The sequence below is a fragment of the Engraulis encrasicolus genome, chromosome 4, assembly GCF_034702125.1.
Source record: "Engraulis encrasicolus isolate BLACKSEA-1 chromosome 4, IST_EnEncr_1.0, whole genome shotgun sequence".
Lineage (NCBI taxonomy): Eukaryota > Metazoa > Chordata > Actinopteri > Clupeiformes > Engraulidae > Engraulis > Engraulis encrasicolus.
The window spans coordinates 54,886,076-54,899,122 of record NC_085860.1 but is presented as its reverse complement, the minus strand read 5'-3'; the positions used below and the strand labels follow the sequence as shown (position 1 = coordinate 54,899,122).

The 13,047-nt window shown below is 44.1% G+C and overlaps 1 protein-coding gene across 1 annotated transcript; it reads right to left on the bottom strand.

The window, feature by feature from the left end:
- Positions 1-2,580: 2,580 nt before the first annotated feature.
- wdr55 (WD repeat domain 55) lies at positions 2,581-12,335 on the bottom strand. Its single transcript, XM_063196278.1, has 8 exons — positions 12,283-12,335; positions 11,739-11,986; positions 10,911-11,011; positions 10,493-10,580; positions 8,889-9,068; positions 8,139-8,238; positions 5,065-5,234; positions 2,581-3,913 (listed from the first exon to the last, which is right to left on the bottom strand). The coding sequence occupies exons 1-8, from the start codon at positions 12,295-12,297 to the stop codon at positions 3,553-3,555; spliced, it is 1,263 nt and encodes a 420-aa protein (XP_063052348.1). The 5' UTR covers positions 12,298-12,335; the 3' UTR covers positions 2,581-3,552.
- Between the last annotated feature and the right edge of the window lie 712 nt (positions 12,336-13,047).

Below are 13,047 nucleotides of genomic sequence, written 5' to 3'. Positions count from 1 at the left end.
GTGTGTGTGTGTGTGTGTACGTGTGTGTGTGTGTGTGTGTGTGTGTGTGTGTGTGTGTGTGTGTGTGTGTGTGTGTGTGTGTGTGTGTGTGTGTGTGTGTGTGTGTGTGTGTGTGTGTGTTCCTGACCCGACTCACTACAGTGCAATAGAAATTTCAGCCCCCATCCCTTCAGGCATTGGGCAGGGGGGGATATAACTCTGCATTAACGCCACTTTGTAGTCAAACAGCTGTGCCCAAGCCATGCAAACTCCTCTCTACAACAAGGAGAGCAAGGAGAGAAGGATTTACGAGGGTTACCCTCGTCCCTCCTCCCAGGGCCCTGTAATTTCAAAGCAAAGCAGAATAATTACGCCCTCTCCTCTCCTCTCTCTCCCCTCCTCCCCAGGGAAACCAGGAGGACAGTTTAGTCTGTGAGTGTGTTACAATATGCGACCTTGCCTCCTCCACTTGTGCTTGTCTCCTCGTCCCGCCTCCTGGCCCCTCTTCCGTGGAGAAAACGATAAAGTTTCCCAGCTGTCAGCCAAGCCACAACAACTTTTGAGGGACTGTTTTTCATTCACCATCCCAATTGCAAGTGAGAAAAAGACTCTACAATTGAGCTTTTGCAAGATATTGAAATATAATGCTGTTGTCAGTGATGTCACCATGACATATTACTTCCTGGTACGAGGATACAAGCACAAGTGGAGGAGGCAAGGTCGCATATTGCAACGCACTCAGGGGTTTCATGAGTCTCTTCATGGGGCACAACTGCTTCTTTTCACCAGGTTACAAGGTCAATGAACCTTTCTATTCCAGAGCTACACAAGGCTCCAAGAGAGTTGCTTTCTTTTTTTTCTCCCTCATTTTTAAGGGAAAGGTACACTTTCATCTTCGCACACGCTTGATGGATTGGACAAACATGTCCAACAAACCAAACCAAACCAAACACTGCGTTGCACAAGATACAAGTGCAAGTAATTGGATGAGGGGAGGTCCAGTGGATAGAGGAAGCCTTTCATTAACTTCTCAAGTCGGGAATATAATGACATTAGGGCCCCCCATAATACTCCACTAACCACCCCACCCATCCTCTCTCCCTCCTCCTCCTCCTCCTCAGCTACGCAACACTTTCTGTGCCGTTAACTTCAAAGGCCACAAGTGAAAGCAATAAAACTCTTGTTAACTTCCAAGTTCTAAAACACAGTAGTATAATATACACCAACATACTGTTTTTCTCTCTTCTCTTCTCTTCTCCTCTCTTCTCGCCAATTCCTTCTGTCAGGAGGCACAGCTGCATTGTCCCTATTGCCAAAATTACATTACGAAACTGTCTAATTAGCACGAGTATTCAAGCTGTTCCCTTCAGGAGATAGACGGGAAATTTCACTTAGTCATTAAAGTCAGTCTGTGTGTGTGTGTGCGTGTGTGTGTGTGTGTGTGTGTGTGTGTGTGTGTGTGTGTGTGTGTGTGTGTGTGTGTGTGTGTGTGTGTGTGTGTGTGTGTGTGTGTGTGTGTGTGTGTGTGTAGGGGTGATGAAAGGACATGAACTCTCATTGGCAGAGAAAGTCACTTGTTTTCTCAAAGTGAAGAATTTAAAAACTAGAACAAACTCGAACAAAGAGAACAAGAACTACACTAGCTGAGCAAATGACACTAGCTGAGCCTGGCCAACACGAGATAAAACCAGAGACGTACATAGATCTACATCTCCATCATATTATTACATTATTATATTACATTACGTACATAGATCTACATATCCATCATATCTATACGAACTGGTACTCCAAGAATATGGACACGTCTTAAACCTACAGACAGTTGACCTACAGAAAGTTTACCTACAGGAGGAGGTAAAACTACTAACAGATGGCCTGCAGGTGTCATTTACAGGGGTGATAGTGAAAAAAAATCCTGAGCCTGAACTTTTTTCCCCTGCTCTAACGACGACGACGACAAGATACTGCATAGTGACGTAATGTAGGCCTATTTTGACACATTATTCAAATAACCTGTGTATGACCATTATTCAAGCCTGATAGTAGAAGAAAACCCTAAACCTGTAACACTTTCTGAGATAACTTAATGGCTAATTATGATCAATGTTTTTATTTTTGCAAACTCTGTCAAGCCTGAAATCAGGCATGGAGCCTGAACACCATCAGCCCTGCATTTATTTAAGAACATGAGGACTCTGGGCTCTTCTTTGAGATAATTTACCACTGTCTCAAGGTTATACTACGTAGTGCACCAGTTTCTTGGAATACTTCCTTGTGTGGGCCATCTCTCACTCACACACACACAAAGTCTCTTCCATTATGCACGCACGCACGCACGCACGCACACACGCACGCACACGCACACGCACGCACACGCACACGCACTACAGCAGCAGCCAGGTGGCTTTTCCAAGTACCATAAATGCTTCAGGTAAATTAACAGATTAAGTGGCTAGTCTCCCAACTTCAGTCTTTTGGTGAAATTGACTCAAAGGGCTCTTTCCTTTTTGTAGGTTTACCACTTGCTGTGAAGTTACATTCCCAGAACTACCCTACTGGTGGACAGGAGACATAGAAGACCAAAAAAACATGAGTGTATGCACTTAACAGCAGAAACTATATATTTAAAAAACAGCAAAAATGATATTGAACATTGAAAAGGCACACTGACCAAAACAGTGGTGTATGTGTACACATTGTCATTCTTTGCATACAAATTATTTTGGATTAAGTCCAAATATTGTTAAAATACTCAATCTGCACAGTCTTGTGGGTATTCCCCATGGGAACTCACAGGCTGAGGACAAAGAACAAGTAACAATGTGCGTGCGTGTGCGTGTGCGTGTGTGTGTGCATGTGTGTGTGTGTGTACACATGTGACGCGTTTAAGATTTACTACTACTCCACAACACTGGGTGTGTGAAAGACACAGGGAAGAGTCACAGTCTTTAAATAGGTCCACGTTTCACAGCCACTGTCACCATCATTGTCATCACCATTATCCTCTTTTGTGCTGTCCTTTGTAGCCATTTGTAGACATTTGGGTGCAGCCAACAAGCCACCACATAGTTTCTTTCCACTTCTCAATGGCCATCACATCCATCAGCATCGCACTGTCCTTCAAAGGCACACCACTCCAGAGAAGTTATCTCCAAGGATGATGACAGTCACTTCAGTCACTATCACCATCGCTGAGCGCAGTTACATGCAGTTTCAAAAGGAATAGTCAGAGTATTCGGAGTAAAACAAGTTTCGGAATATTCCGTTTTACATGTGTGGAAGAGTAATGTGGCACCGGAATACGGACACATTCAAAAACATTTTCTTGATCTTTTGAGCTGTCCTTTGTGGGCTCGTAACCGTAAACCAGAGTTGGCTCATCCAGTTAAACCAGAGTTGCGTTTCTCAAAAGCGAAGTTGTTAGCCAGTTAGCAACTTGGGTAGTTGCCAATGGGAAACTGTATTGAAAACAACAAAGTAGCTAATGAAGTTAGCAAATATGGTTTTGAGAAATGCACCCCAGAGTTGGCTCGTCCAGTAATTCAAAGTTATGTCCATTGCTGACAGCCTTCAGTCGCTACCACTGTCACTATCACTATCATCATCCTCATCATCATCCTCATCCTCCTCTTTCGTGCCGTCCTTCGTCGGTGCGCTAGGCTCGTCGTCCAGCAGGCCTGCGAAGAAGTTGTCCCCGCTGCCGACGGCCTTCTTGCTGAGCGAGGCGAGCTTGCCGTGCTTCTTCTTCCTCTTGCGGTAGTCGCTGACCGTCATGGCCGACAGCTTGGAGATGTCCCAGAACTTGACCAGCTGGTCGTGCGCGCTGCTGGCCAGGAAGCGGGTGTCGCGGGAGCGCGCGATCTCCTCGATGGGCTCCCCCTTATGCTGCCCCACGCAGCCCACCACGCGGTTGGGGAGGATGTTGATGGCTCTGGTAGGTGGACAGGAGAATGAAATGAAGGGTTATACAGACGTATACCTGCATAGTTCATATGCATCATTACACATACAGTAGTATAGTATATAGGCAGCCCACCACGCGGTTGGGGAGGATGTTGATGGCTCTGGTGGATGGACGAAGAAAGAGATAAAGGGTTATACAGACATACTGTAAACCTGCATAGTTCATACGCATCATTACACATAGTATATAGACGCAGCAGCCCAACACGTGGTTGGGGAGGATGTTGATGGCTCTGGTAGGCACTTCCGGCTTCTATTGAAGGCGTCCATCTTTACAACAGAGCCCACCTTCACCAGGTCCCCTTACAATATAACTTGAAAGTATTGCAAATGTTATTTCTAACATTTCTTCACAAAACGTGTCATATTTCATGTGAAACTGCATAACGTGAAAATTATGGTATTTAGTGCTAAATATCTCAGTGCACTGTGTGCACTGTGCACTGTCAGTGCACTGACAAAAGTGCGTCATTTGAGACATAGCCCTCGGCTTTGGCGTAGTTGCCATCTTGTCCCATTTTCATAATGTCACAGATCTGCTAAATGTCAATTTTAAATGATCAACCTTACATGAAGTCTCACCAGACCTCATTCCATAATCCAAGACAAAGACCAACAAACACGTCACACACTGGAACAATTGGTGTTTTCCATTTTCTTATTTGAATTCCTTTCGAGTACAGTAAATTGCCTCTACCCTCATGGCATTGCAATGTAGACGTATACTTTAAACCGCTTGAGGAGTGCCAACCATTATCTTTCACAGAGAATCTTTCCCATATTTTCCCATAATTTTCAGACATATTTTCATTCCTTTACAATTCTTTCGACACTACATTGCTGATTGTAGTGTCTTGTGGCGTATACACGGACAGACACGCTGAGTATGAACTAGCCTAGCAGTGCAGGTGTGCGTGTGCGTTTAGTCTCATTGAATGACTGACCATGGTCTGACCATGGTCCACATTGCACATCCGTCTCTCTGTGATGGACCCTATGAAATATGTGTTTAGTAAACGGTTTAGTCTTGTCATGTAACTCTGTGTACTTCCGGCTCTCTGTGATGACCACGTTGCAATTGTGTGTGTGTGTGTGTGTGTGTGTGTGTGTGTCTCTTACCGAATAACTCCGTCCATGGAGGCGGTGCAGACCAGGCTGTCGGTGATGGGCACGATGCAGTCTAGGGACTCGGCCTGCACGAAGAAGCGGTCGCTGGTGGCCCCGAAGCCGTCCCAGTTGAAGATGTAGATGGTGCCGTCGCTCGAGCCACAAATCACCTTCCTACCCCGCTGGAGTGCAGTAAAATAGAGTAGAATAGAATAGAGTAGAGTAGAGTGGATTAGAGTAGAGTACGGTACAGCAAAGTAGAGCAGAGCAGAGATACTGTATTTACACTGGAGATGTAAAATACAGTAGGGCCGAGTAAAATGAAATAGAGTAGGGTAGTGGATTAGAGTCAGGGTCGTAAACAGACATTTTCAAATACAGAGGTCAAATACTGCGTGCCGTACTGCACACTGTACATTTAGAACGCTTCAAACACTTAAGTAAAACTCTTAAGTTTGTTTTGTTTTCACTGCCTTGAGGATAAATGGGGGTGGCGTATACAGACCGAATTTATCATTGTTGATGATACATTAATTTTCATCATAGATAAAGTGTGGTACAGTAAAGTAGAGAAGAGTAGAGTAGAGTAGAGTAGAGTAGAGCAGAGCAGAGCAGAGCAGAGCAGTGCAGAGCAGAGATGCTTTATTTACGCTGGAGATGAGTAAAATAGCGTAACCGTGGTGTAATGGTTAGGGAGTTGGACTGCAGATCACAAGGTTGTAGGTTCTGTCCCCACCCTTACAAATCCTCTCCTCCCCCCATGGCTGAGGTGCCCTTGAGGAAGGCACACATCCTCACATTGCTCCAGGGACTGTAACCAATACCCTGTAAGTATCTTGGGATAGGAGCGCCAACTAAGTGTAATGTTATGTAAAGTAAAGTAGAGCGGAATAGAGCAGAATAGAATATAGTAGAATGGCTTACAGTAGAGTTACATAGAGCGTAGAATATGGTAGAGTAAAGTAGAGAAGAAGAGCAGAACAGGGTAGATCAGTGTTTCTCAACCGGGGTGCCGTAGCACCCTGGGGTACCGCACGGCTCCATCAGGGGTGCATTGGAAACATGGCTGACGGTATGTGAAATTGACATATATGAATAAATAAATTATGTAATATAATATTTGTCTAAATTAATACATTTAATAAATGTATGATTAGTCAGTGGAATCTTTCATCTACCATTTACGCACAATAAAGTACATTTAGGTTGCCCCAGTATGGCCTACACATAGCCTGTCTGAGGTAAAACTGCAACTTCGAACGTAGGTGGTGTGCCGTCTCCTAATGTGTTACTTTTCTAAGCTTGTGTGGTATAGGATGCGATGCCATGTAACAGCTTGTTGTTTTGGGGTACCTTGAGATTTTTCATGAATTAAAAGGGTGTCTCGCCTACAAAAAGGTTGAGAATCGCTGGATTAGAGTATAGCAGAGTAGAGCACAGCAGAGGTGCTTTATTTAGCAGGCGGGAAACTAGGATGCAATTTAGGAAATTGGGATTATATCCTGAAATGAAGGTGTGCCGTACAAGACGATATCTAGACAGGTATGATCTTTGCAAATGTACACGTGGGTCAAAGACGTGCAAAATGGCATAGTCATTCAGTGTAACGGATGCCTTCTGCTGACTGTAACTGTAAAAAACATGACTCTTTTCATTTATTTATTGTTACAGGGAATACATGAAAGCCTCGGCTGTCATCCATTCACTTGAAACAATGTCAAAATCACGTTTTTTTGCAGTTACAGTCGGCGGAAGGTGTCCGTAACACTGAATGACAAAGATGTCTTTGACCCACATATCCTATGTACATTATAAACACATCCAGACACAGAATGCATACACGTCGTACATATAGGCACACAAACAATAAGAAAAAATATATACTGCACATAATCACAATTTCTGACGGAAAATGTCTGAGACCATGGCTTAGCAACATGCTAAACTGATATGGAATGAAATTCTTCTGGAATTTCAAACAGCCACTTAACTGACCGTGCCAAAAAGCTAAATCATAACACATGTAGAGCATGTTTAAATGCAGCTGTGCAGACAATGAGCATCAACGATGAGTCAATGCTTCTTCATTAACGATGACGTCTGACTGACGGTGATGATGCTGATGTCTGCCTTGATGATGAATCAGGCTTACTATTTTGGACAGACCCCAGCCCTGCTTCACGTCATGTTTAACCAACCCCACCTCATGCTTTATTCTTCACAATGCTACTTGCTTCTCACAAACTAAGAAGGCAGCAGGGGTATTGCCGTGGTTACTCGGCACATAAACAAAAGTGAAGTTGAGTCAGATATGAGGTTCGAGACAGTGGTACTACTGGGATGTTACGCGACAGGGCAGGGCTTACAGTGACGAATCCACAACGTCACGAGGCAACATGACCACTTCCCTCACTGGAATTCCATTTAATTAGCTCCATTTGTTGGGGCGGTTGGTTTGTCTGCTCCCTGGTAAAACTTTGGATACAGCGCAAGAGTACAACAGTGACCTCTACTGACCCCTATTGGTGCAACCTGATACCAGTGATAACAGTGACCTCTACTGACCCCTTGTGGTGCAACCTGATACTGCAAACGACAAACACAACAGGAAAGTAGCACATTGGGTATTTCTCAGAGTGCGTTGCAATATGCAACCTTGCCTCCTCGACTCGCTTCTCTCCTCATACCAGGAAGTAATATGTCATGATGACATCACTGACAACAGCAATTTATTTCAATATCTTGCAAAAATAATCTTATTTGACACCTCCCCTTGAGGTTAATAAGGTTTTACCGTTCTTCTGTACTTTCAACCGTTTTCTAGTTATGGCAGTGCAAATTTTACCTCCAAGCTAACAGTTAACATTGACTCCTATGAGACCAGTTAGCCGCGAGCTGGTCTCATAGGACTCAATGTTAACTGCTAGCATGGAGGTAAAATTTGCACTGCCATACCCAGAGAACGATTGAAAGTACAGGAGAACGGTAAAACCCTATTATTTAACTCAGGGGGAGGTGTAAAATAAGCTTATTTCCAAAAATGGGACAGTATCACTTTAACAATATCCTTGCTTTGTGGTACTCACCTTGACAATGGAGACTGAGTGGAGATCTCCACTCTGGAACTCAGACACCAGCTCAAACCGCCGGCGCTTGATGTTGAAGACACCCATTGTACTGTCTCCACTGCATCAACACAATTAAATAATATAATACGTAAGTATATTATAGAATGCTGAAGACACTCGTTTCACTGCCTCCACAGCATCAACACGATTTTAAAATACACATTAGTACATCATAGGTTATTCAATACATTTTGTAAATGCATGAAATCAGAATGATACAAAATTATGTTATCTTCATCAATCTGCAAATGACAAATAACCTGTCCCATTCCCACCCCATGTCTCCCTCCGTGCGACTTGCCTGTCCCATATTCACGATCCTACTATGTCTTAATAACTATGTCTTAATAAAGGAAATAGAGAAAATACAAAGGCTAACTAGCACCTTGATGTGAGCAGAATCTACTTGGCGTTGTCTACTCTGTACATTGTGTTTTGCTATGCATGTCCTCTTTGTATTAAGTCGCTTTGGATAAATATATCTGCTAAATGTAGAAACTGTTTCATTTTAAGGCCCAAGAAAGGCAATTGTCATGTAATGTAATGTGAAGTATGGTCATCAGTTGTGGGCACCTTGAGGTGAGCAGGATCATCTTGGCGATGTCTACAGCTGTACTCTGCACTGCCTCTGTATTTTGTGTTCTGCTACGCATGGCCATTGTGATGTAATGTAATGTAATTTAAAGTATGGTCATCAGTGGTGGGCACCTTGAGGTGAGCAGGATCTTCTTGGCGTTGTCGACGGCGATCTCGCTGATGAAGTCCTCGTGGTGCTTCATGTCCATGATGGCCGTGCCCTTCCTCATGTCCCACACCTTCAGCGTGCCGTCGTCGTCACCCGTCGCCACCACGTTCTCGTCCACCAGTAGCAAGGTGCTGATGGGGACACTGGGACACAGCTAGGGGGGGGGGGGGGCGTTGAAAGTGAGAGTGGCCTCTTTTACATAAGACATTTAATTCAGAGTTAACTCAATTACATTCCAAATAAATCTTAATTCCACTTTGAAAACAGAATGTAAACAATTCACGATTCGGAATTAAATGAAAGTGACTCATCGGAAAGTAGACTTGACGGAACAATTTCAATTATTAATTCGGAATTAAAAACGTCATGTAAACAAGGCCAGCGTATTGTGCAGCTAGATCTTTTCAGCCGTCATCGTCACCTGTTGCCATGTATCATGTTCTCGTCCACCAGTAGCAAGGTGCTGATGGGGACACTGGGACACAGTGGGGGGAAAGGGTTGAAGAACACACTGAGGCTATGTCTCAAATCACACACTTGTGTCAGTGAACTTGTGTCAGTGCACAGTGCACACAGCGCACTGAGGTCTTAAGTGCATAGTGTCGTGGAAAAATTTGAGCACTATGCACTGTGCCCTCGCTGGAAGTGACGGCTGAGCATGGCATTAGCTCGCCAAAATATGAGTTGGCTACTGTTTACAATGCACAGCGTCTGGTGCTCGTATTTCCATTTCCTTCGCCCCAAAGGACCGCAGTCACACGTACAATACTTTGGTTGGCGTGAAAAGGTTGGTGTCCCATCAACATTACTTACAGAATTAGGAGACTGTTGACCAAACTCTTCTACTGAACTGAATGCCACATTTCCTATGTGTCATTGTCAACATGGCCGCCATTTAGTGCATGCAGTGTCCATCATTCAAGCACTGCATTTATCCGCCATTGTTAGTGGATCATCCTGGCACTTTCAGTGCGCTGGCTCTACTGAAATTTTCAGCGTGAGTGCCCTATGCACTAAAAAACAGTGCCCGAAGTGCACAAGTGCGTGATTTGAGACACAGCCTGAGTAAAGTTAAACTAGGGGTACAAGCTACTGCCTTCCTATGGAGAAGGCAAAAAACAAGGAAGTGCTGCCTATGTAGTAAATCTGAATACCCTAGTCAGCGTTCAACCAAGGAGGCGAACGGTACCCGGATGACTTTCTATATCTGGTCATATACATGGGTTCTCAGTGTTTATCAACACAATGTTATGAGAAAGGGAAAGACACTGGCAGCCAACCACATGAGCTAATTCTTTGACCGACAGTGGTTTCCAAAATTCCAACAATCAGAGGTTGAGTTGTACGCAGCTAGGTTCGCATAGTCAGGTTATAAACAAAATTTAGAACCCATGTATTTGTAGTAGGTAAACGATGGGTACTTCGCTATGCCACAGGTCTGCCCTTGTAGTTTAAAGCAAATGTATACTACATTTAGCTGGAAAAAAAACACAAAGAAAAGAAGTTGTCTTTTGCCTCAGTATGGCAGTGAGTGACGTCCTCAGTACATAAGAGTGAGTGGTGATACCTGTGAGCTTTGGTGATACGCTTGACCAGCTTCCCTGCTTCCACATCCATGATGTGCACCGACTTGTCCTTGGCCACGCTGTACAAATCTGCCGGCACAGGGAAGAAGGAATAAGAAATATAATTAAGGTAAAGATGAACCACACACTGATGGACTAAATCGAGTTTTATTGTAATGTAACATCACGGGCCACTACGTCCCTTCCCCAGACAAAAAGTGTATTTTGTGCAGCTCACTCTTAAATTGGCGTACATTACAAAAGTCACAGATACAGCAGTATACAGTATTAAGTACACTGCACAACCACAGTTCATAAGAGTATCATGGCCATCAGATACATCCTCACTCAAACTTTTAAAAACGCATGTAACAGAGAGCACCATTGTCAGTAGCAAGGTGCAGAGTTTGAAGCACTTACGGCAGCCATCTTGGGTGAACGCCACCTTCCTGCAGGACTTCAGGTGGTGTCCAGATGACCAAAGCTCTTTCGTCTCTCCTTCTGTACACGAGTAGGAGTACCTATGACCACAAACAAAACAAGGGTAAAAAATAAGCATGTCTCTGGCAAAAGCATTATTCAACATGAAAGCCTACTCAGTAGCCTAATGAGTCAATGTCAATTTAGTAGTATCACACGTCAGGGCGTTGCAACCACAGCTAATGCCACTACTGTTTGGATAATTTTGTGTTTGTTTATTCATAGTGGATTATCTAATTAGGAAATGGAATGCATTTATATAGCACCTTTCCACTCCCTCGAGCACTCAAAGCGCTTTAGATTTTATGGGTCACATTCACCCATTCACACTCGCATACCGGTGGCAGTGGCTGCCACACAGGGTCCTCCCACCCTGCCCACAGGAGAAATTTGGGGTTAAGTTAAGTATCTTGCTCAAGGACACATCAATGGGGTCAGGCAGAGGCTCAGCGGGGCTAAAACCTGCAACCTTGTGATTGCCAAACGGCTCCCCTACCACTTGAACCACCACTGTCCCACTAAGAAGCACATGCATTACACTCAGGGTACGATTTTACACTACATTACTTACCGATGACTAATTCATTTATGGGAATGGGCTGTGGTTGTACAACCTGACATCTGAGCCCAAAACATGTCATTGACCCGAATAACAAATCAGTAGGCCTGCTGGTTGCAAATTTTGTGCCACCCTGACATCTGATCCAAGGGACTCCCAATCTCACACATTGGACTGTTATGAGCATGCATGAGAAAAGATGTGCTTACAAATATATGTCTCCATCAATATCTCCTGCTGCAATAATATCCTGCTTGGGATGAAAGGCCAGTGTATTCACGATGGCATCAAACTGAATGTCCTCCGGCGTCTCGCGTATTTTCGGTTCCTTCGGCTGATCATCATCTTCGTCCTCTTGATCTGCATCACCCTCCCCGTTCACGGCAGCACCATCCTCATCTTCATCTCCATCTTCATCTTCCTCCTTCACCTTTATCTGCTCTTCGCCCACGTCTTCCTGCAAAACACATCGCAATCTATGGAAACATGCCACACCGACACCGATGTTTTCACGTTTCATTACGTTATTATAAATCCACATCTGCTTCACACGACATGTCAACATTTACTATCAGCCCCTAGTGCTATGAAGAAGTTAGCACAACAACTTGCATAAATGTTACCCGCGTGGCTAACTTGGCTCTACATTTACACCCATTCAACTAAAACAGTATTCTGAACTTTACCATTGACTGGCTAGCTTGACACTAACTCAAATGGAGCTGAAATCCAATAAAGTTATCATAATTTTACCTGTGCTGTTGCCATGCCTGAAAATCCAACGTGGTTGAATAAACTACACACATGAAAATCTTCTTCTTCTTCTTCTTCTTCTTCTTCTATGAGTTTTAACGGCAGCCGGCATCCAAAATGTTGCACTGCTGCCACCTAGAGATCTGAAGTGGCTAATGACCTAAGTCCTAAATCCTATGGTACTCACTAGTTCGACGCCCTTTCGGTACTTACAGAGCCATACAGAGGGTAGAGTTACGCAATTGGAGGACCAGGAATTAAATGGCAGCTCCGCCTTTCAGCGAGATAAGGGTGTTCCTAAAGCGGCTGTCTTTCCATAGACTCAACATAGAACCACCACATTAACAGCCAAAAATAAGGACTAACGAACTATACTGCGGGGTAATCACCACAAATATGTAAACCAACAACTGTCTCGGTGGTGATAATCACAAAAGTTTACCATCTGTGATGTTTATCTGAAGTTATTACTATGAACAGCAAGTCTTGTCATATTCCCTGCATTGCATTTGCTATGTGCTACGCCCACTGCTAGGAACTAACATTCGCAACGCTGAGCAGTACTGAGAAGCTAAAACAGCTAATTTTGCTAAAGAGGAAGTCGGCCTAAGCACACGGCGGAGATTGCCCGACTCTACCCTCTGTATGGCTCTGGGTACTTACCGCTTACGTCATACGACCCTAAACCTAAACCTAACCCTAACCTTAACCCTAAACCTAACCCTAAACCTAACCCTAACCTTAACCCTAACCCTAACCTTAACC

Bases quoted from the DNA above. Each gene is read 5' to 3' on its own strand.
- wdr55 (XM_063196278.1), bottom strand. The intron at 10,581-10,910 runs GTAAGTGCTTCA...CTGTGCCGGCAG, and splicing joins GTTCACCCAAGATGGCTGCC to ATTTGTACAGCGTGGCCAAG. The intron at 5,235-8,138 runs GTGAGTACCACA...ACTGCACTCCAG, and splicing joins ACTCAGTCTCCATTGTCAAG to CGGGGTAGGAAGGTGATTTG.